Source organism: Carettochelys insculpta, chromosome 31 (genome assembly GCF_033958435.1).
Source record: "Carettochelys insculpta isolate YL-2023 chromosome 31, ASM3395843v1, whole genome shotgun sequence".
NCBI lineage: Eukaryota > Metazoa > Chordata > Testudines > Carettochelyidae > Carettochelys > Carettochelys insculpta.
Window position 1 is genome coordinate 13,571,040 of NC_134167.1, and position 24,039 is coordinate 13,595,078.

Genomic DNA, 24,039 nt, shown 5'->3' on the forward strand with positions numbered 1-24,039 from the left:
CCAGCCGGGGCTCTGAATGAGCTTTCTGGGGGGCCGGAGGGGGGCTCTGGTTCCCAGGTGAATGGACCAGGCCTCCCCATCCTGCCCTGAGCAGAGAGCACTGTGCTTTCTTCCCAGGGGGAGCACAATGGGCCAGGCCCTGTGCTCACTGCCCAGGGGACAGCTTATGTAACTGAGCCCAGCCCAGCTGGCAGGTCCCCGCCCATGCTCGGTGCCAGGCAGTGGGGAGATAGGGGCGCAGCCTCTTTGCCTGGTACGAAGGGAAGCCTCCACACCCTGCTGGCCCAACTCTGGCCTCCTGCCCCCCAACCCATCCCCTTCTGGGCTGGCATTGATGTGGAAGCAGCAGGCACACGCAAGCCCTTGCTATGGGCCGGGCTGTCCCATGGTGTCCCCTGGGCTGGGCACTTCCGTTGCCCCAGGGGCCCCCCCCCAGGCATGGGCATAAGAGGCAATGCCTCCCCTGGGTCTGAGCGCTCAACCGAGCCCCTCCTCCCGGCCTGTCTTGCCTCTCTGCCCGTTCCCCAGCTGAGCATCCCCGGAGGAGGCCACAGCAGGTTTTGTTGGGGGAAGCTGGTGAACCCTCCCCCAAAGCCCCTCTGGTGCATCCAAAGTGAAAATGCTTCCAGCTTGCCTGACCCACCAGCATAACAGGGCCTGAGCTCGGGCAGGGTCTGGGCTGCTCCTGGCCTGAAAGGGCCCTGAGCTCAGGGGGCGTTTGGGCAGCGCCCAGCCCAACAGGGCCCCGAGCTCGTCTGGGCAGCCCCTGGCCCACTACTTTTGAGATGGGGCCTGCAAGTGCTCCAGAAATACACAACCACCACCGCCACTCCCCTGCATTCAGTCCTCTTCCAGTGGTGATAACTGGCCCCGGAGGACTACTTAGATCAGACCTGCGAGTCATTGCTCAGATTGACAATTTATATTTCTTCGCCATTTTCGTCCCCCAAGACCCTGAGGCACTTCCATCCGCCAGCATGAACCTTTCAGTTCTCGCTGGCGAAATGCAGCCACCTCTTGGCGGGGGGAGAGCGTGGCCATTGTCTCCCAGCACGTGGCAACGCCCCATGACAGCTTCTGCCAAGGGCTGGGAGAGGAAGTGCAGGCGAATCCTATCTCCTGCTGATATCGAAAGGCAAACAGCCAGGCTAGAAAGTCCAGCTGCAGGGCTGGCACTCCCTAAACCACAGAAGCACCTGACAAATCCTTCCCTGGGCTGGCTTCAGAAGTGATTTTTACCCTTCCTGGTGCTGAAGTGGCTGCATCTGACCTCAGCCCCTGCCAACCTCAACAGACTTTGGCCCGGAAACCTGTTGACTAGTGGGGAAATCAATGTTGCCAACAAATCAGCAGAACCCATGATCCTGGCCAGCTGGCCACAGGGCTTCATGCAGGTTGCTTGCCCCCGGAAAGCTTGCCAGCTGAGGGCAGGGCTGGAGCACCCAGGGTAGCTGCCCCCATAACTTGCCTGTTTCAGGGGGAAGGGGCAGGGAGGAGGCTGGGCCCAGGAGGGGTGTGTGAAGGCTTTGTGTGTGCGCACGTGTATCCCACGTGCGTGCCCATGGGTTACCTCTCCGTGCATGTCCCTTGCACGACTGACCCCACCCACGCGTGCGTCTCCGGTTGCAGAGGGGCGTGATCAGGGACTGTCACTCCCACCGCAGCAAGGAGCCCTGGGCTCTTTCCATTTGCATCCAGGGCCCCGGCAGTGCAGCCTGGCACACGCTGTCCTGCCCCCTTGGGAAACAAGCAAGGGAATGCAGCAGCCTCCCGTCTAACCCCACTCGAGCAAGGAGGGACTGTGCCTCCCTCCCACCCCAGGAGGCTCACTGGGACTCCCCTCGGCCACTTAGGTACCTGCATTCTGAGAGGCTCCAGGCAGGGGAGACCCCAGTCCTTCCACAGTACAGAGCTCATCACAAGCCGGTGCAGGGCCAGCTCCTTCTCTCCCATTTTCATTTTCAGGCTGTATCCGAGCCCAGGCTGGGACATCTGTGCCCAGTCCTGGAGCAGCAGGATGCAGCCTGGGTGAGGCCCCCACGCAGCACCACCCCAGGCTGCAGGTTTGCTGCACAGCTGCCCCCTGCTAGGGCCTGCCTGCCAGCTGGGAGAGGCACGGCTTGGATTTGGCCTGTCTACACGCAGCAGCCCCTGTGGGGATCTGGAACCCCTGAAGGGGCTTGGGGCCAGCTATGGGAAGCTCACACCTGACTCAGCTCAGAGGGGTGTGGGTTAACAGCCCCTGCCCTGGGCTACCATGGGGGGGGGGGGAAGCCTGGCTTTGTAACTCCTTTCCTTTGAGGAGTGTTGGGGGAGAAGCATCTGGAAGGGCCAGGGGAGGCCGTGGGGTGTTGGCTAGCGCTCAGCATGGGGGGCCAGTGGTCCCAAAGCAGCCACAACACATGGGGACACAGCCCGCTGGCTCCACAATGGTTTCCCAGCAGCAGCTCCGGAAGGGAGCTCGTTGCTTGCTCAGGGCCTAGCAGCTCCACTCGGGCACACCCAGGCCCAGGCCCATCACAGGGAGCAGAGCAGCTGCAGCATGAGAGACTTGCCACCTGAGCCCCAGGTGGGAGAATTTAGAGGCAGTACGGACTCTCCCCTCACACAACCCCACACGCTCGGCTAGAACCTCTCCCGTCCTCATTTTAGTTCCCCACAGGATCACTTACCACGAGCACAGGCAAGCGTCCTGCTGGCCCATGAAGTTTGTTCCCAGCCACCAGTCCTGGTTCTGTGCTCTTCCTTAGCTGTGATTTACCCCAAACGCCTGCCAAGAGCCCAGCGAGCAGTGGACGTGTTGGTAACAGCCAAGACAACATTGACCTCCCGTCGTCGTCCGGCAACTTCTCATATCCAGCGAGGGTCAGGGCCCCAGGGTGCTGGAGGAGGTTGAACCTGTAGTTCCCTCTCCCCTTGACCAGCAGCACCCCGCTTCCCCATTGATGCCTGAACTTCACAGCGCCCCAGCCCCTCTCCCACACCACTGAGGGCAAAGCCCAGCTGTAGGCCCTTTCTTGGTTTCTACCTGTAGGAGCAGCAGGCTGGCAGGAGAGCAAGTGAGCCCAGGTTGAAATCTGCAGCCTCAAGGGAGGCACGTTGCCCCGCCGCACCCTCGTTTCATTCCCCTTAAGAGGAGGACAAGCCTTTGCCAAGACCTTGGGAGACAGCAGGTTCTAGCCCTTAGCGGAGCAGGAAGATGGTCCCACTACTCTAACACAAGCGCATTGCTGGAGGATGCTTCGGATTAGAAGCCTCAAGACTGCAAGAAGAGAGGGAATAGCACAAACGGCTTCCTTAAGCCCCTGCGCCAATAGCGACAGCACCCAACCCCTTCAGTTGGCAGTAGGCTGGCAGCAGAGAGCCTGGTGGGCTGCATGTGGGGCCCACAAGCCACTCGGCGACGTACAGGGTTGCCAGATTCCTTGATGCTGGGCTACCAGAGAGCAGAGGGGTTAAAGCGCTCTGGTTGCCCAGCTCTGAAGCCACCAACACCTTGCCTGCAGCAGGGCCAAAGTACAGGTGGGCAAGACCATGTCATCCTAACTTCTGTACTGCTGCATTCAGTGCTGGGTAAAGGCCCAGCACTGTACCACACCCTCCTGATTTCTGTGCTGCTGGGGGTAGACCTGGCTTTTTACCTGGACTCCCAGCCAGCAGTCCCCACTCTCCAACTTCCTAGCTCTGCGGGCAGCAGCACTGTATCCCATTACCGCCGCACCAGTGCTTACAATAACCTTGTGACCCCCCCCCCCCCCGGCTCCTTTCTGCCCCCCCCCCTTCACTGAAAGCACCAAGGAATTTCAGACAAATGTGTGAAGCCTTATTTAAGACTGAAACTGAGCAATTGACTTCAGGCAGGGATCGGCAACCTGCAGCTCCGGAGCCACTTGAGGCTCTTTAAGGAGCCACTTGCAGCTCCGAGCGCTGCTGCCAGGGACTCCCTCTCACAGCCTCCGAGTGCTGCAGCGGCTTAAACAATGTCCACAGTTTAAACAGAATTTAGTTTAAGTGGCAGCAGCCTCTGGTGCCACTGAGCAGTCAGCGGCAGCAGGATGGAAGCTGCCTGGGCAGGAGAGCTTGGGGAAGGGAGGGTGGGTGGCCAAGCCTGTCCCTGGTGGAGCTGTACAACTGCACCGAGAAAGAGGCTGAGGCAGGTAAACCCTGGGGATGGGGGGCGGGGTTTGGGGGCTGAATGAATTAAACCTGGGGTGGGCTTGGGGGTTGAAGGGGGTAAAGGCCTGGAGAGGGGGTAACAACTTTCTACCAGTTACAAATCAGCATGCGCATGGCTAGTCTCAAAACAGGGGTGATTAAAAGTCTGGTTTGATGTTATTTCTTAAGCCTGTCTTGTCTTCCCAGGCACTGCAGCTTTCGGAAGTACTGCTTTCCTAACTGAGTTTGAAAAAAGGGGCTTTTCTTGCTGTCAGTTGCAGATCCCTGACTTAGGGCAACAGTTTTAGGGTAGGGCCAGCTCTGGGAGCCCCTAGAATCAGCCTCTGCCTTGGGAGAAGCACTGCTGTGAAAAGAGGGCGGCTGTAGTGAGTGGACAGAACCCACACCTCAGTCCCACAGAGAGAGGCTGAGAAACCTGCTCCACTCCCTCTCTGCACGTGCAAGTTCCAGTGATGCAAGAGTGGAGAACAGAAAGTCCAGACCCCCCTATGCCCTGAAAGCAGCAGCACTGTCCCCCTGTATGGGGCAACTTCAAATTCCTCCTCCCTTCCTTTCCTAGGCCAGACAGGAAATGGGCTGAAGGGCTGAGCCCGTATAACCCAGCCCTGCCGCCAGTTTGCTGGGTTAGTATGAGTCTCAGCTGCCCTATCTGTAAAATGGGGGTGACGCTGATTTCCTTTGGAGGTACTGATGGACCTTAACTCCTTCCTTCCAAACCCTTTCTCAGCCCATCACGGCAGCTCCAGCCCATAGCTCCTGGGCAAATACTACACCGCATTCCATATCTAAGTGGAATTGTTCTAACCATATGGTTCAGTCCCATTCCAAAGTGCTTTGCTGCAGGGAGGTGCTACTTTCACAGTATGTTGGTCCACAGAATGAGGCTGGGTGCAGCTAGGTGCAATGGCTTTCCTCAGGCAAAGCGGGAATCTGTCAGATTGCACCGGAACCTCCCCTTAACCCAACCTAGCAGTGAGCAATGAACTCGTTTCTTGGTCTAGGCGAACCAGGTAACTGCCTAAAATCCTGCCAGCTGCCAGAGGCAGAAAGAGGTCATGTCATGTTCCTTCAGCTGCAGCTAGTCATGCTGAGGTCATTGGATGGAGCATGCCGCTTGTGCAATTCGCTGTTAACGCTTTGCTGGACGGAAAAGAGCCAAAGGAGATTTGTTTAAAAAAAAAAACGAAGCTTTTATTCCATTAGAGGTAGCAAAGGGGAACAGAGTCCGGTTGCGTCCGGGTCACTGGATGAAGGGCCTTGGTCAACAAGGGGAGGGAGCAGTCAATGATCTCAACATTTAAATCAACTGGATTAAGAATCTACTGCATCCTAGCCTGGAAACAAAACTCCACCCCAGAGCTCATGTGCATTTGCATGAGATTAAAAGACCAAGCAGGATACTGTAGGTTTCTCTTGTTTGCACCCGTAACTACGCAAATGGAGGCAAAGCTGGACATATTACAACATGCCTCCTGGAAAGAGGCACGCCTAGGTCACACAGGTACCACCGGCGCTGTGGGGGTGGGGGTGGGGAGAGGGAGGGAGAGAGAGAGAGAGAGTGTGCTGCTCCACAAGGAGTCAGCCAATAGGAATGTTTAGTTTAAAAGTTATTTAAAAAAAAAAGGAAGTGTAGCCTCTGGGTGTCCATTACTGCTAACTTAGAGCAAGCGTGTCCATCGAAGGGTCACCCCTCCAAGCTACTCACGCTGGCCTTTACTGCACACCTGCCAGTTCTAAGATTTAGCAGCAAAGAAAAACAAATTTAATGAAGGATGATACTTCAGTGACAAACATAATGGAAGGTAAGCTTGATACAAAAGAAAATAAAGAAATATGTACAGTAATTCTCGACCCAAACAGGAAATGGACCTTAATGAGATCAATCAGGGCGCTGGTTTTTTGCAGCTAATTCAGAGATGAATCATTCAGCATGAAAGCAGTTAGAGCACAAATGCAATGTTCTCATCTCCTCCCCAGGCAAGTCATCCTGCTAGCTCTGGTCCAGGCGTGCTGAGCAGCGAGGCGATATGGCGTTGGCTCGAGCTGGTCTCACACGCCCAGGATGGCGTATTTGAACAGTGCCATGATAGCTGCACTGATGAGGCCGGAAATCGGGACGGTGACAAACCACGCCAGGAAGATGTTACGGAAGAGACGCCAGTCCACAGCCTTCCTGGAACGGAGCCAGCCCACCGAGACCACGGAGCCCACCTATGGAGATACACCAAGGGGCCACACTTCAAAGACTAGGAGACAACTATGGTCTCATCGTGCATAGCAGACCAGAGACCACCGTGGGATGCTTCCAGCATCACCCCCAACTGCTTCTGGTCAGCTAGAGAACCTTTTACAAAGTCAGATTTTTCGAGGCTGAGCAGTACATGAAGGACAACAGCCTGTGCACCCTACCCAAATCCCAGCTGCCTGAGGGGCACCTGATGCATGACAATTCCAGCCAAACCCTTCTTGCACATGGATCAGATGTGAGGTCTCCACCATATGTCCAGGACACCTGTGCAGCACAGCCTCTCTGGCTTCCTGGCGAAGCCACAAGGAGAAGTGCAGTTCCCATGGGAACTGGGTCCTCACATCCCACCCAGTACCTAGGAACACTGGGGCAGGATAGAAACATGCCAGGGAGTAGAACACAAGAACCAAGACATCCTATAAACAAAAAATTCCATGAACAGTCACCCAGTAACCTCATAGCACTTAGGGTGAGGGGGACCCCCAGTTCAGACGCCAATAGATCACCTTCAGCTTCCAAATACTGATTTTATTCTGTCTTTGTTTGCTGGAAAACTGCCTCCAGCTCTCACAAGTTCACCTCAATCTTCCCCAGGTTAAACTGGACTGAGGCTCATTAATCTCAACAGTACAGCAGGTTTTTTAGATCAAGCCATTCTTTGGGAACCCTTTCCAATGTCAACATCCCAACGTGCCAGAGAGATGGTGACAAAGTCCAGTCCCCTGGGCTCACAGCAGAACCTACGACCTCTGAAGAACCCTTCCAGTTCTGAGATGGATGGATGTATGTAGGAAATTTTTGCCTGAAGCAGGACAACGGGGCCTTACAAAGAGAGCAGTGCTGAACAGGTTCAGACCTAAGACAAGCCTGAATCTAATGAGAACTGCCCAAAGAAAGCCACGCTCGGGCATGACTCCGGTTAAGTGCTTCATTCACATTATGGAGAGCAACCTCCCTGCTAGAACAGTGGTGCAGAGCATGGCGCCAGCCGAGAAGAGCTCACAATGAGATTAGGGGCACAAGGGCAGCTCCTCTTCTGGGAAATGACATGAGCTGCTCAGGGAGCTTGGCAGCTTCCTAATGCTTCTGCCAGACAAACAGTTTTTGTTCTACCACAGCACTGTGCTTAAGCATTTTCCTCAAGGCCCATGTCACTCTCGCTTCTCCCTCCACCAACCCCCAGGTTTACTCTGTGCTCGTTATCTACAAGAGAGAAGATCTGCATGCAAACTTCAGACCTGCCAAACTCAAGAAAAAATGCCCAGTGTATTTTACAAGCTACCCAACACCAACTCAGTACTAACCCCACATCTGCAACTGATGCGTCAAGGCAAGAACCAGGATTCTCACACACAGGGCCAGACCACCACTTGTGGCCCCATGCCCCACACCAGGACCTCCACCTCCATCTTCTGTACAACAGGCAGGACAGGGCAAGCTATTAATGCACCGGCAAATGCTTCACTTACTTTGCAGTGTGTTGTGCTGATGGGAAGACCAACGTTTGATGCAATCACCACAGTCAGGGCAGATGCCAGTTCGATGCTGAAGCCGCTGTGTACACAAAGATAGCAACTATCAGAGGCTGATAGGGGCCACACTATCAGTAAGGGATCAAACACAAACAGCCCAAACTTTGGCTTATGGCCCGTTCTGTGCAGGGTTCCATATTCACCCGTTTAATTGCTAAGGCTTTAAGTTTCCTGCCCGCTTCTGCTTTGTATGGGGCCATGACAGCTACAGACTAAATCAGATTCACTTTTCCTTCTCCTTCCAGTGAATATAAGCATCTCTGCAGAGAGTTTAGGGAAAAGACCAACAGCTCCACTCCCTTCACAAAATGGAGACTGAGCAGATTTCTTAACATCCCTCACGAGGCACAGCAGTTATTTGTATTTAATTCTTCAAGGTGTTTGCTTTGATCTGTAATGCCCCAATATGGTCTGGGACCAGGATCAGAGATCAGTCCCCTTCTGAGTCACGCTGATAGGTACCTGGGGGTGGGGACCAGGAATTCAGTGGACAGTCAGAAGGCGGAGCTGCTCTTGAGTGTTTTACTAAGCAAAGCACCTGACCCCACACCAGACCATGGCCATCTGCTCAAATGCACAGTGGAATTACACCAGTGAAAGGGGCCAGGAGGGGTGGTATGTGGTGCTGCCTTCCTGAAGGTATCCCACTATGTGCCTGGAGTACCTCTGACTGCTAGGAAGTGTAGAGTGCGAGTAATTAAGTGGGGAAGTTTCAAACCTCGGTAAGCTGCAGTAGCTGCATTTTATGTGTTGTGCTCCTCCAGCACCTGAGTCGTGTTAATGGGCAGAGTCTGCTGAAAATACCCACCGGCAGCCTCTTACCTAGATGGGGTGATGGGAGTCAGATCCTTCCCCATGGTCTGAATGACTCGTCTTCCCCAGACCCACAAGCCAATGCAGATCCCAGCACCCCCGTACAGCAGCAGCCAGATGGGAGTTGCCACTTTGGCAGCCACGTCGCCTGTCTGATAGACGAGGTACAGAGCCACCAGCGGGCCAATGGCATTGCTGGAAGGAGACAAAAGCATTCCAGTCAGACAACGGAGGCATCCTCCCCGCCCGCCGGCCTGAGAAGCACTGAACTCCCAATGGCGTTTTACACACCCCGCGCTTTCGGGATGACCAAGTATTTGCCACCAGAGCCCTCACAATAAGCAGCTCCCACACCAGCAGGCTGGGCACACTGGCAGCAGAGGAGCAGGTCAACATGCTGCACTCGCTGAGCATGACGGAGACCGGTCACTGACCTGACGTCGTTGCCGCCGTGGGCGAAGGACCCGAAGCAGGCGGTGAGAATCTGCAGGAACTGGAAGAGCAGGGACACCTCCGGTCTGTCCTGATCGTGCCACTCTTCCAGAGAGCCAGCACTGCACTTTCTGTCACCGCCGCCCGGCTCCGCCCGGCTCCCATCCAGATCCACGTCAGCAGCCGGGTGGGTATCTGCCACAGCATTGCAGTAGCTGGTGTAGCTGTCCATTCGGATCCTCTTCTTAGTGTCTGCTCCAGCCCAGGTCAGTTTCTCCAGCTCGTCCCCTTTGGGCTCGGCCTCCTTGGCGCGGAACGAGTCCAGCGGCATGCCGCAAATGGCCATGGTGTACGACGTGTAGCTGTTGTTCCGGCGCAGCGGCTTCTCGCCCGAGTCCCCCATGCAATCGCCCACCTTGGCCAGGTGAAGCTTGTGCAGCAGCTCTTTGTAGAGACCTGAATCCTTGTGCACAGTGTGGTACTGGTAGTGGCCACTAGAACTGAGCTGATTGCTGACAGCCTGGTTGAACTGAACAAGGTTGCCACTGGGCAACTGCACAGCTCCTGCAAAGAGAAAGGGAGTTTAACGCCCCCATCCACATGGAGGCCAGAAGGGAGCAACGCGCTTCAAACAGGAGTCCAACCAAAAGCCCAAGGCCTTACGCTTGGGCCACTCTGCCCTGATTTGCTGGTGGAACGTGCCACTGCAGGGCATGATGCTCACAGCGCCTGCCAGGGTGCGCTCAGCCTCCAGCAGTAAGACCAAGCCGTGGAAAGGTGTTAGCCCAGCCCCAGGAAACCTACATATCCAGCCGATCAGATCTTTTCACCCAGTCCTTGAGCTCCCGCAGGAGAGTGAGTTTGGGGCTTGCCCCGCTCCCTCCCAGCCACCTACTGAATTCCTTGAGGAGCACCATCTTCCGGCAGGCAGAGCCATACTGGGCAGGCACAGCTTTGTTGTATTGTTTCCAGGACTGGAACCCTCCCCTTATGTGGCAGCCCTTCAGATACCCAACAGCCCCACACTCGAGAGCCCCACAAGCACCATGGCCACACCTGTACCAGTTTATGGTAGCGGCTGGTACGGCAGCTGTGATGTGAGTGCCAGCAGGGCCCCTAGGAACCCCGATACTTCTCCGTACAGCATGCATAGACTCACGCATCGCACCCCAAGTTCTCAGCCCCACCCTCTAATTTCCACACCCAGGTAGGGCCCTCAGGCCCAGCCCTGTGCTAACCCCGACTCACCACTGTCAACGTTGGTCTCCTTCAGGTCTACACTAGGAAGCCTCTCCCGCTCTGGCGCTTCCTCCAAGTCTCCCAGATTGAAGGAGACCGTTCTTTCCTCCACAGCTGCCCTGTGATTCACAGCAGACACCTCAGTGTCTGGGCTCTTGCAGTCACCCAGTCCATTACCCAATGGCACTTTACACTCATCTTGGTCTTCCTTTTGGCCCGTCTTTTTCTCCATCAAGGGGCTCTCAGAAGGACTTGATTTGATCTCTCCTGTAGAGCAAAGCAACGGCTTAGTAGAAGACCTGACTCATTTGAAGCCCAGTCAAGCCATTAATAGCGGATTCCAGCCTCCTCTGAGACCTGAGCAATGCTGGTTCCCATCAGGATTCAGATTTATGCAAGCTGGATTTCACCTTTTCAGCTAGGGAAGCGTTCACCTGCTTAGATGGGTTACACATGGGCAGCCAGGTCAAAACTTACAAGCCAGAATGGTGCTTTGGTTTGGTAGTTCACAACCCTTCTTGGCACCTGATATGGGCATGGTTACAATTGTGATTGCTGGGGCTCTGCATTTCTTACTCCCCAAGCCAGGTTCTTTGCTCCACACTGGAGTGAGCCAGCAGGAGCTAACCGGACAGATGGAGCTAAGTGCTTGCCTCTTGTCTAGTGTTAGGAAAAGCTAAAGATACAATCCTAGAGTGGCATAAGCAGCGGCACAGAAAAGTTACACGGTTGCCAGCAGCACAGCCAAGACAGACATCACGTGACAAGGGTGCAAAAAGCTTATATGTATTCAAGATTTAAAATCTAAATGACAGAGCCACTCTGCTTCTAGGAGTAGTATTAAGCAGCAGGGTGTCCTTATCCTTCGTGAAGTGCGGCAGTTTGTGATAGAAGAGCCACCCGAGTATACAGCTCACTCGTGGCTTTCGCAGGGTTAAAGCATGTGATAATATAGATTGTACTGGGCAGAAAGGTACCCTCATGGCGATAGCCCTGACAACACTAAGGTTTCTCTGCTAGCAGTGTTTGGAAAAATGCCCCAGGCTTGACTTTAAAGCACTCACAACTTTAAGCATCTAGAATGGGGACAGGCAAAAGAATTCAGCTAACAGTAGCTCTACAAAAAGGCAAATAAGTGCAGTCACTTGTGTTACCCTTGAACAACAGATCAAGTGGATGATGTACTTTTACCAGACCATCTCTCTGTTGGTGTCAGTGACAAGGTTTCAAGTTTACACAGAGCTGAAATCTTGTCTTTCACAGCAACAGAAGTTGGTCCGATAAAACAGTGGTCTGTGGACCAGTCCCAGTCCAAGATCTCCCTGATCGTTACAGAAGGCAGCAAGAGTCTCCGGTATCCAAAAGATTGAGAAACACCACAATGAGAGATTACCTCATCCATTTTCCTGTGAAGTTGAAATGGCTCCTCATGGTCATTTCAAAACAAAATGTTCTCTGTTGTAAATCTGAAGGTTTCAACTTCAAAATGGTAGCGTGCTTTGAAATGTAACTATACAAACCCCCACAAGGTGAAAGCCACTTAAAAACAATGAAAACCAAGGTAACGTGCCTAGGTCAAACAGAACCACGTTCAATTTTGGTTCTTATTTCAGGGGAAAAGACAAAATATTTTTAATTTGAAACTAGACTTTAATTTCATGGTTCAGTTTGACTATCAAACCAAAAATCTTATTCACTCAGCTTTGATTTAAAGCCTGGATGGTGAGAACTTTGCACTTCGAAAGTGATCAGAAACAATCTACCAGTTAGAGCAGAATAGGGTCTCTGGAACAATCCTGCCCTGGACTGCGTGACCTTGGGGCTTAAATCCACTTTTGACTACTTAAGAACACACCTAAATACAAGTGGCAGGATTTTGGAGACAGTAAACACAGCTCTCCAATGACTCCTAAAAGAGCTGTGGGACCCTTGCTTCGCTGAAAAAGCCTGATCCATTGTTTAAAAAGCCTAACCAGATAAAGCCCGTTTCCCCAAGTCATAAAATGGAAAGCTTTCTGCATGGGGTGGGGAGCGGGAGGAGAGACAACTAAATATTTTGAGCGCTTGAAGTTTTCAGAACAAAAATCCCGGGACTCGATTAACAACTTCCCACCCTGTATTATATTAAAACAGAGAATTGATTTCAGAGCTTTAGTTCGCTGTGAGCACTTGATCAGAACTTTTCAGTATCCGCCCTGACCAGCCTCACTTACGAGCACGAAACCTCCCTGTAGTTTCCTAGTTCTGCTGCAGTGATGTGCTGCCGCATATGGCTGCTCATACCACTGCAGCATCTGCATCACTGGGGTTCCAGATCAGAATAGGCTGCAACCAGACAGCTGCTAACAGATTTGTTAAGTTACTTTGGCAAAGGGAAAAACGGAGTTTAAGGAAAGATTAGCTACTTACAAGTACCCTGGTCAGGCTTGCATAAGTGATGTGTAACTCAGAGCTTGTTAGGCACTTTCTGGCAGCCCTTGAAACACCTTATCCTAGCTGTTAAAGGAGCTTTATACTTTGTTTTCTTACCCACAGTTTAGAGTGCCTCTCCTAAGTCTTGGTAATTTAGAAACCAAACAGTGCTGACTCCACCAGGAGCCCCTCCCAGGACACTAGGCAGGTAAGGCTGGGAAATGCTATTTGAATGCTTGTCGACACGTATTCTTTGCTATGGGACAGAGATCTTATGAGATCAACTACTTGGCAACAGCAAGGTCAGAGTATTCAAAGATTGCCACAATTAGGCACACTGCCTTCTGCAGTCTCTACCCCGGGGCAGCCTTTAAGGCTGATAAAAAGTACGCAGTCTAAAACAGCTCAACTTAGTTCTTTGCTGTGTGCCTAAGGCCTACTCCATCCAACACAAATAACTGGGTACAGAAGTTCCCCCAGCTTGCCAACAGAAGCACTGTCTTATATGACAGCTACTCCGAAGCCAACTCTCTTAGGCACCACCCCTTGTAATAAATAAGTTTAGTTATACTGTAACCAGCAACAGCTTGAGTGCAAATACCTAAGTGACTCTCATGGGATTCTCAGAGGAGGCTGAGTGAGACCTGGAAGCTGGAGGCTCCTTAATAAAACAGCGTCCAGGGTGAGGTTTACAAGATACTCCCCCCACTGCCCCAGCAAGGTGAGTCAAAACAGGATACTTAAGTAACTCGCTGAGCACAGCGCATGATACTCTGTTATTCTAAGATTTTACTTACGTTCTATTTTCTTCTTCATTCTTGGACACACAAAGAACCAGACGACGAGAGCACACACAACAGCACTCCCCGTCGAAATGAGGAGGATACCCCAGATAGGAAGTTTGTCAAAGCCCAGCACTAGGAAATAAAACAATGGATCTTGAAAACCCCCGGGCAAGAGCCCCATCGTCTATGATGGCCCTCTTCACAAGAGATCTGTTCACGACTGGATGAACGAGGGCTTGCCACATGACACTTGTTTACTGCTGCCTCCCAGGAGTCGGTAGTTCCCTGTGCCAGCTTTGCTATGTTAGCAGTAAATCTGAACAGGAGGGAATATGTAATAGAAAAGCCAATGCTAACCCTGCAAACGTTACAGCTTAACCCCCAGGGGAGACCCCAGCAGGCTACAATCTCTCTCCCCATCAAAAGCTAATCTCTTTCACATGTTCAGAGGCTCTCCTGATCTCTCCTCCCCCAGAGGGAGCTGGATTACTGAACACGGTTGACCCAGCAACCACTGACTAGACGGGTTCTGTCAACCAGTCCTCTGTCACTTCAGTTGTCACCATATATACACACAGGCTTATGTCCTGGACTTGCTGCAATGTCAAAGAAAAAAAAGGAAGTCTGCTGCAGCAGGCAGTGCTAATCCCCCTGGCATGCCAGTCTGCTAACAGCCAGGGGGAGAAGAGTTGTACACATCTTCTCTCTCCAACAGATTTATATTAACATAGCATTTTAGGCTTGGGATGGGATTAGGGCTTTTCCAGCCACACAGCCCAGCAGTGACTGCTTCCACATCACTTACGTTTAAATTAAAGCCAAATGTACATCTTTGCAAAGAGGAGAGACCTCCAAGGTGTTCACTGACCTAGTTACAAAGGCATTTACAATGAGTGGCTGGATTTTCCCCCACCCAGACAGAAGATTTATTTACAGTTTACTATAACCTCAAGTTAAAGGGTTTGCTAAATGGACATGCCCTCTGCATTTTTCTTCTTCAAGCAGAAACTATAAACATCCCAATACACAGAAGCCAGATAAAGGAACTTCAGAGTTCTAGTACACAGTATCGCATACTTATTCCATATGGCTTACTTAACATGCAACACAAATAGCAGCTCATGAGAGTCTGGTAAAACCCACAGCAAGAGGGGAACAAAGTTTAACAAACTCATCCACAGAGCATAAGGTGAACATGAATTTGGCTCAAAGTACACACGTGTAAACAGGGTCACAGGCCGCAATGCTGTTTACACTAACTGGTTATGGTTCCTGCTTCGTAAGTCCTAATACCTACGAATATGGCATTGCAACTCTTTGGCTAAACGCCATTACGGCTGAAACATCGAAAACTCAGGACATTTAAACAGACAGGTATTAAGGAAAAGCTGGAGTCAATAGTTACATACTAGAGCTGCCTCAGTATTTAGTATAAAGTAGCCTGAAATGTCTAATAGGACTATGAATATCTGCCACAATCAGCCTTCACCTAGCCCTGTTCCTTGATAACCTGCTTTAATGTATCACAGCAGAAAGGCCAGGAGTAAACTGCCATCACAGTCCAGGGTAGCCGGCATTGCTGAACTTGTTAGTTATTATTTTCTACTGCTTGCCTTGTAACTCTGCAGACCTCCAGGTCCTTCTGGGCCAAACTAGCTGAGATTATGATGGCAGCTCCCTGTTCCTTTCAGGTGACTCTTCCCCACCCCCACCCCAATAGAAAGTTAACAAGCATTTTGATCTGGAGCTCCCAAAATTTCAGTTCTGACGTATGGATTCCTCTTCGGAGTACATGTGCCAGCTGTGACATGCCAGCTCTTCTTGATCAAGAAGTTTCAGAGTAGTTAATGTATTCTTAGGGATGAAAAGTAAGCAAGCTCTCATGCTCAAACGGCCAAACTGAGCAAATCCATTACAAGACTCCAGGGCTGGAACTAACCTTACCGGAGAACAGGAAAGTGTAAGGAGACTCAAGGTCCCTTCCAGACCTTGTATTCTATGATTCTACGATTCAGCAGCTGGGTTCCTGAGCACTAGCCCGAGTAGGAGAGAGGAAAGGGGAAGTCACATTATCTGCCATTCCTGTGAAGACTAAGGAGAAAGCTCTGTAGTGATTTAGAGTTTGAGCGGGCCTCTTTGGTTGGGTAACTATCTAGGTTAGCACTCAGCACACCCTTCCGTAGCCGGCACAGGCCAGCAGCCTTCTAGGAGATTTCAGCCCTGTAAAGCAAAAAGGGGTAAATCGTGCATTTAATGGCGGTTTTTGCAAAGAATTATAAAATTAGCGATGAAGTATTCTGATGTGTACTTACAAGGCGCACCGCTATACATGATGGAAAAGAGGTTGATCCCAATTGTACAGGCATAGAAGACTGGCAAAGCTCGCAACCCATTGGGTACTGGATCTGCCTGTAAAACAGATTGGTTTTGATGCTGTACAAATCTTTAACAGCAGCAAAGTAGAGCTTCATGAAGTCGGCCACTAACAGTACACTTATACAGGTACCTAAAAACAGTAACTCCTGACAAAGGACTCTTTGGTGCATTTAGCCATACCTGCCTATAAAGTAACAAATGCATTATTTCCCTCCTGCTAGCCCTGCAGAGCCAGCTCCAGAGGAGGGGGATGGAGTCATGTGATGGTTGTTTGCTACATGCCAATTACAGGTTAATCCACTGTAGCTGTGAAGGCGAACAGTAGCATTGCATGGAAGTAAAGGCAGAATTGGGTCTGAAGTACCTTAGACTTGTGCATCACCAGTTACTGAACCCTACAGCTCCATAGTGGGTTTTTAGGGTTGCCAGTCAGTCATCCTTTTCCTTGGGAACAAGACACTTGATGTTGAAGACAGAGAAATAGCTCCCGGCCCCCTGACGCCATTGTTCCCTTCCCCCCCCCCCCCCCCCCCCGAAAGAGAAGCTTGCATTCCCTGAAAAAACCATATAGCCTTTAGGAAAGGCACATCCCATGGAAGCAGCAGACAATGTAATACTTGAAATCTTCATTTAAAAGCATCTCTCCCCTATGTTTTAGGCCAAGGAGCCATGTTCCAAGGTTGTTTTCTCTGTTCTATAAAACTCTGGCTATTGACATGCATTGTTCAATAGCCTGCTCATCTGATCAGATAGTGCTGTTCAGCGAGGTCTCAAAGTCTCTGCTTCAGTCTACTAACAACTCTTTTTTGTAAAAGCGACAGGATTTCCCAGCCTCCATTTCCTCAAGTGAGGAGGACTAATTGTTCAAGTCATTATTATTCAAATACATCCTTTTGCACTGCAAGCAACACCTCATCCAGGCAGGGGCATAGTTTGAGCCAAGCCCCACCATTCCAATGTGACCAAACACGCTCAATAAATGTTCGATGAAATTTAATGGGTTGAAGAAGCAAATTTGCACTACCCTATTGCAAAAGCAACGAAACAAGTAGCGAGTATAGTTATGCAACATTAACCTGATAGCTATGCTAACTGTACTGCCAGGTTGCAACAAAAGATGGAAAGTTTGGGAAGACAGCAAACGGATTCAAAGCAGAAGCCACGTGAGTTACATGTGAAATCAGCATTTGTTAAGATACTCAATAACATCTTGAAAATACACTCTAGCTCCAGAGCCGATCTTCTGTTTTAAACAGGTAAGTGGTTTACATACTCAAGTTGAGTTCTGGACACCAAACTATATATAATTACAGCATTTGTCTGACCAGCAGTCTGGACACTACCAGAATGCTTGGGGTTAATTCATTTTCAGGTGACTGGTCTAGTCAGCATGCTGAACAGCAGGTGGATAGAGAGTGGCTCGTGTTAAATCATTCAAATCAGTTTAGTTTCATGCTCCCATTTCCAGCTGCTACTTTTGTTCCACTTACTGGAGTGGCACTTGCAGAGTTCCAACCCAAGGAGCCTCAACAGAAAGCATTTGGCAAGTAGAGATCACCCTCATATGGTCAAACCTCCCAGGCAAGGCCCCCCCTGAACTTTGAGCAACTGGTTTTAGGTCGATGCAATCCAAAGAATGTGTTTTGGGAACAAACTGTGGGATTAGTCATTGGGTCTGGCGGTTTAACTTAAGACATGAGCACCAGATCCAGGAGGACCTACCTATGTCAAATTAGCAAACTATATTACTGCAGTTATTCCAGTACAATTGCTCATGCGGACATATTTAAGTACATACCTACAACAGCTGGCAGATTTTTTTTTTTTGTATAGACAAGCTGCCAAGTCAGTCATGCATACAAGCAGAGTTTATCACAAGGGCAGAGCTCTCCCAGGTATTTTAATGCTAAGGCAGGTCATTCAAGTTGCAACTAGCTCTAATTGGCACTCCACAAAATGTTCCATTGAGTGCCAAGTGGCAATCAAGGTGCAAGATTCCTTCCTGCCTTTGAAAAGCTAAACAGCTATCTCTGCTACCCACCACCCTGAAGCACTATAACACTGCATAACAGACAGCAGACCATATGGTATTAACAAGAAATGGCTCTGAAGATCTTTCAAAACCTATTGGCCTACTTAGCCAGCGGTACTTGGAAATGGGGTGCAGTAAACCACTGCCTACAGAATTTACCTTTTGTTTTGGCTTCCAATCTGCAGCCAGATTTAAATCTATTGATATTAGATAAGCTGCAACATGAAGCCAATACATTGGTTGGCATGTTCTGCAGCCCACAAGGACAGCAGTTCAAGTTGCCAGTGACTTAGCAGTTTCATGCTGCCACTGCTTGAGAAGCTAGGCCAGCTTCTGCGCCCCATGTGACCAATCAGAGGGAGGTGTGGAGTATCAGCCCTTGACCTAAATGCTTCAGAGGGAGAGCAAGAAGAGAAAGCTCCCCCGTCTTCACATCCCCAGAACATGGAGATAACCACTGGCTAGGAACAGCTTTGGAAGATTAAGCACTCAAGAGGTTACTATCACAGCATTGCTTTCCTTGCCCACAGCTGGGAAGACAGGTGATCACAGAGCTCCCTTCACCATCAAAAAGATCATATCAGCACAGGGCAAGGAGTTACCCAGGACAGGCAGTCCAGCAGCTCTAACACTCAACCCCGAGATACGCAGCTCAATGCATTAAGGATCATGAAGCATTCAGATGTGACAGTAACAGGGCCACAAGCACTGAGAAGAGTCCTGGCAATGTGGTTACTCCTATCTGCTCACACAACTCCTGAAGCAGAATAAACCACTTTCACACAGCAGATGCACATTGTGATCTGGCATGCTTACCTTACGAAGGATGAACATACGGACGAGGAAGAACAGAACAGCAGACATGATGCCAGAAAGCAGAGGTGAGATGAACCAGGACAACACTAGAACAGAAGATAAAGAGGTGATGAATATTCTGGCTATCAGAAGGTAACAGACAGCACAACCCAGATGCATCTGGACTAATCCCACGGATTTATTAATATCACAGCGTGCCATCTGAAAAAGCCAACCAGCTGTATTTTACTTACCAATCTTCAGCAGTTCTGACCACTGAACACCTCTCTGCCCTTTGGCCACCAGCGAAAAGCCAATTGTTGCACCAACTATACAATGGGTCCCAGAAATGGGAAGCTTCAAGAACGAAGCCACTAGCTGCCACACAGCTGAACCTAAAGCAACAAAGTGTCCGAGTGAGTGACTGGTCAGCTTTACAACATGCAGCAGATTGGGGGACATGACACCCCAGCAAGATAACTAACCAGGCTGCTGCTCCAGCTAGAACGTTACTCACCAAACATAGAGCTGATTGAGCCAGCCATGAGTAGCTCTTGTGTTGAGTTGTACATCTCCACGTCAATCAGCCCCTTCCGGATGGTCTCGCTCACTTTAGCGCCCAGCAGAACAGAACCCACCGTTTCAAAGATAGACGCCAGGATACACGCTTGCCGCAGAGTCACCACTCCCGATCCCACTGCTGTTCCGAACGAGTTTGCCACATCATTGGCACCCACAGAGAATGCCAAGACAAAGGCAATGATGAAGCCCAATATCAGCATCCAGAGGAAAGGTGCCATGGGACCAGATGCCTGACTTCCTATTGCATTGGATATTAAATCCACCAGAGCGGTCGTTGATTCAACTGGGGGTTCCATGTTAATCTTTAGTGGTTTCAAATTAACAGGAATTTGCAACTTTGATACGTAAACAAAAGACGAGGTATGAAAATTTAATAAATAACGTTACAAAATTAAATAAACTAAACTAAGGTATGGTTGAAACCAGAGAGTTACTGCTATACGGTGCGTATGGGAATCTCTTTTCTAAAGTTCCTTTGATTCTGTAGAGTTAGAAGAGCCGAACGAAATTCCATGGTGCAGAAAATAGAGAACACAAGTTCTTCATCCTGAAAGGAAAGAGAAAACTGAATCCCCTTGGTTGCTGGCTCAGCATACATGAGACACACCCCAGTCTCAGCGGGGAAGTTGTTAATCTGTAGCTTCATAAACAGGCAGTCCTGAGGCACCTTAGAGATTTACCACTTGTTCCAACACACCACCCCCACCCTCCTCAGCTGGAATTGCCACAGCTGCACCACCATCCCTGCTGGGTCTGCAAAGCCAGGACAAGCCCCCCGCGCTCAGGGCAGTGCACAGGCAACTGAGAGCTCAAGGAGCTGCTGCTCTCAGGGCAGGGCACTACTGGGACCTGTTGGAGTCACCGGGGAGCCAGCAGAGAGGAGCTGGGAAGGTCAGTGAGTAAACAGATATAAACCGACTGTTTTATCAGACACCCTCCCCCCATTAGCCCATTATAGCGAGGGTTCACTGTATGCTTACGTCCCTGTGTAGCAGCTAGAGGCCATACTAGATACCCATTAGGAAACTCGGCTGCTGCTCCCTTTGTACCGTATTCCTGGCCTTGTGCCGATGTTCCACAACGCAGATGGAGCCGAGATCCCTTGTGATTTCTACCCTCACCATCCAAGCTAAATGCCAGCTCCCCCTGCTGGCATGGTCAAAAGTAGACCACCACATTGACAATGTCATCAGGAAAGTAGATTTGGAAGGGAGCCAAAGGCCCATCAGCTGCTCTCCAGCCTACGGATAAGATGCTTTGAGCCAGTGATTTTAGAGTGCACTTCAGTGGCGTGTAGCTGCTCAACATGGTAAAATACTGGATCAATTATTTTTCCTTGGGGAGAGAAGTTCTGGACTAGAAGAATGGGCCCAATGCCAACCCCAAGCCACTCATGCCCCAAAAGCACATGGGGCACAGCTCTAAAGCAAGCAGGCAGTAATAAAAGGACAAACAGCCACCATCACTGCCAGCCTGAAAAGCTACTTCAGGCTCAGTGTTTCTTGAACAGGCTACCAAAAAAACCCAGAAACGTCAAACACCTGGTCTACTAATCTGCACTTTTTCCACCATCACAAAGACACTCAGCACAGAGCCCTTTCACTCCTCAGCTCCTAACAAAAACACAACCCCAAACCAGAGTTTTGGCCATAAAGAGACATACCAGTGTCTCCACACAGCCCTTTAAGACTCCATTATGGCCATCACTACCAAATAGCAGGTGTTTAGACAACAACTGTGGGTGTAACAAAGCTACAAGATCTCGCTCTGCCTGCCAGCAAAGGCTACTGAACTAGGTGGGTTGTAGCAAGGCCCCAGATCTGCACTTAAGAGGAGAACGGCTTCCCTTTGAAGCCCTGCTGTAAGTCAATTATGACCAGGAGGCAGCTGTGGGAGGCCCCTAGGGGAAGCTTAGGGCTTACCTTGGCTAGTTAACATGTGAAAACTGCAACTTGTCCTGAAATCTGCCCTGGGGTTTTAACATGGTAAAACATCATGGCTAACAGCTCCTCCCCAGTGCTACAAGCACCAACATAAGGGAAAGCCCCAGTCAGTCTGAAAATTCTGTACCTAAACAATGGGTTGGGCAAGGCATACTGGCAGCTCGGCAGCTTGACTGACTATAGGTGTAGAAATGTAGCACTTTGAAGACTAACAAAATGATTTATTCAGTGATGAGCTTTCCTGGGATAGACCCACTTCCTCAGATCAATTTCATTTCCAATACAGACACTGAAATTGACCTGAAGTGGGTCTGTTCCAGGAAAGCTCATCAGGGAATAAATTATTTTGTTAGTCTTTAAAGTGCTACTTTTCTGCTGCTTTTTGTTGGAGTACAGACTAACACAGCCCCCTCTTTTACTGGGACCCCACTTTTTAAACACCCCTCTGGAAACCACGCCCCCCCCATGCACCTGATGAACCAGGTCTTTGCCCACGAAAGTTTATGCTCCAAAATTTCTGTTAGTCTATACGGTACCACAGGACTTCTTGTTCTTGAAGATACAGACTAACATGGCAATCTCTCTGACAGCTTCCTCTCTGTGACAGTAGCATGTGTTAAGCAGCTCTGCCAAATTCCCCCTGGTACCTCTTGTCCTAAGCTGCAGTAATACTTCCCCTCTACCAACAACACTGAGAAGTGGGCAGGAGAGGGATAGCCCAGCCAATCTAACATTACATGAGCCCCAGATCTCCTCAGACACCATTACCAGCTTTGGTAGGAAGGGCCGCAAATACATCTTGACCATGAATTGGAACAGAAGCAGCAACACCTTTGTTCCGAGCAACAGGCCCACTTAAACCACCCAAAAGTGCTGGAACTCCCTGAATCACTGCCCAGGACCACCCTGCTACCAGGCTGGAGGGAGGAAAGGCAGAATAATCCTGCCTGCAAAGGCAAGCCCGCAAACAGCACCTGCTGTGTGGAAGCAGAAGTTAGGCAGCTGCCCTGCCTCAGGTGAGCAAGTGGGGAACTCAGCTGGCACTGAGATTCAAAGACTGAGCCTCTCAGAAGCAATCTGCCCTACACCAGCCAGGGCACCTAAGAGAGGCCAGTTACCCGAGACATCACACTCCGGAAATCAACAGGCTCCCCAGACACTCAGCTCCCCCCCACTGATTTAGGCAAAAACTCTTCACTGCCAGGAAAAAAAGTCAGTTTTTACACGACATTCACCATCTTCCGATTCCTGAGTAGTCACAAAGAGGCAGCCGGGTTAGCCCGCACGCCAACAAAACCAAGCCGCAGAAACGCGGCACTCCCAAGACTTCCCCAAAACGATTTATTCGGTGATGAGCTTCCCCAGAGGCAGACCCCTCTGAGGTCAGTTACAGAGTCTGGACGGGAAAGGAAAAGTGCCCTGAAGAAACAGACGAGCAGCCCAGTAGCACTTGGGCGACTAACACAATAACGGATTAGGTGATGCGCTTTCCTGGGACACGAAAGCGCATCACCTAATCCGTTATTTTGTTAGTCGCCCAAGTGCGGCTGGGGCTCGCACGCCCACCCACCTCTCCATCACTGACCCAACGAAGGGGGTCTGCCCCCCAGGGAAGCCCAGCACCGAACAAGCCGTTTGCTTCAGCCTTTAAAGTGCCACTTCCCCGCTGCCTGGGGTCGTCTGATGACCCCCCCCCCGCCCCCCCGCCCCGCACCTCAGCACCGCAGCCCCCCGCCCCGCGCCTGGCCGTTAGCCGGGGGCCGCCCCGCCCCGCGCGCGCGCCCCTTCCCGCGCAGCAGGAAACGGCTGCTCCCGCGCGCGCCTCGCGCCGGGCGGCTGCGGGCCCGGGCACGTGGGGGAGGGGGCGGCGCGCGCACGGCCCGGTCCTCCTCCTCCTCCTCCTCCTCCTCATCATCCCGCCGCCGCCGCCGCATCCCATCCCTTCCCCCCGGCCCCGGCGCTCACCGCCGCCCCGGCCCGGCACGAGGCAGCTCCGCCGTCCCGACAGCCCCAGCGCAGCCCGCCGCCGGCGCCCGGCCGCCCCTTTATAGCCTGCGCCGGCCCACGTGACCGGCCGGCCCTCCCGGAACACGCATCCGGCGCGTGACGCGCGGGCCGGGGGGGCCGGCGCCGCGGGCGGCCCCGCCCCTCTCCGGCTCGGGGGGGGGGGGGGGCTCGCGCGCCTGCCGTGGGGGGGCTGCGGGGGCGGCTGAGCCTCACCTCGCGGTCGCTGCTCCCGGCCAGCCGCTGAGCCCCAGGCTGCGCCCGCCGGGAGCCGCCCCGGCTCTGCCCGCCCCCCCAGACACAGCCCCCCCCCAACCCCGGCCCCGCGCCCCCAGACGCAGCCCCCCCAACCCCGGCCCCCTCCCATCTCAGCCCCCCCCAACCCCAGCCCCGCGCCCCCAGACTCAGCCCCTCCCGCCCCCCATCTTCGCCCCCCCAACCCCGGCCCCGCGCCCCCAGACGCAGCCCCCCCAACCCCGGCCCCCTCCCATCTCAGCCCCCCCCAACCCCAGCCCTGCGCCCCCAGACTCAGCCCCCCCCAACCCTGGCCCTGCCCCCCCAGACTCAGCCCCTCCCACCCCCTTCCATCTTCGCCCTCCCCCCAGCCTTGGTCCCCGTGGCCCCAGCCCCCCCTGCCCGGTCCCCATCCAGCTCTGCTGGACCCCGCCCC

General features: G+C 51.9%; 1 protein-coding gene across 1 annotated transcript; it reads right to left on the reverse strand.

Annotated features, from left to right (window-relative positions):
* Window positions 1–5,355: 5,355 nt before the first annotated feature.
* Window positions 5,356–23,415, reverse strand: SLC20A1 (solute carrier family 20 member 1). Its single transcript, XM_074981667.1, has 11 exons — window positions 23,331–23,415; window positions 19,358–19,969; window positions 19,095–19,235; window positions 18,862–18,947; window positions 15,950–16,046; window positions 13,650–13,769; window positions 10,450–10,707; window positions 9,204–9,765; window positions 8,779–8,964; window positions 7,894–7,978; window positions 5,356–6,387 (listed from the first exon to the last, which is right to left on the reverse strand). Exons 2-11 carry the CDS (start codon window positions 19,716–19,718, stop codon window positions 6,226–6,228), a joined length of 2,058 nt encoding a protein of 685 aa, XP_074837768.1. The 5' UTR covers window positions 19,719–19,969; window positions 23,331–23,415; the 3' UTR covers window positions 5,356–6,225.
* Window positions 23,416–24,039: the final 624 nt, after the last annotated feature.

Excerpts from the sequence above, each read along its gene's own strand:
- SLC20A1 (XM_074981667.1), bottom strand. The coding sequence starts at position 19,718 with ATGGAACCCCCAGTTGAATCAACGACCGCTCTGGTGGATTTAATATCC. Across the intron at positions 9,766-10,449 it reads GGAGACCAACGTTGACAGTG|GAGCTGTGCAGTTGCCCAGT; the intron begins GTGAGTCGGGGT and ends TTCTCTTTGCAG. Across the intron at positions 6,388-7,893 it reads TCAGCACAACACACTGCAAA|GTGGGCTCCGTGGTCTCGGT; the intron begins GTAAGTGAAGCA and ends GTATCTCCATAG.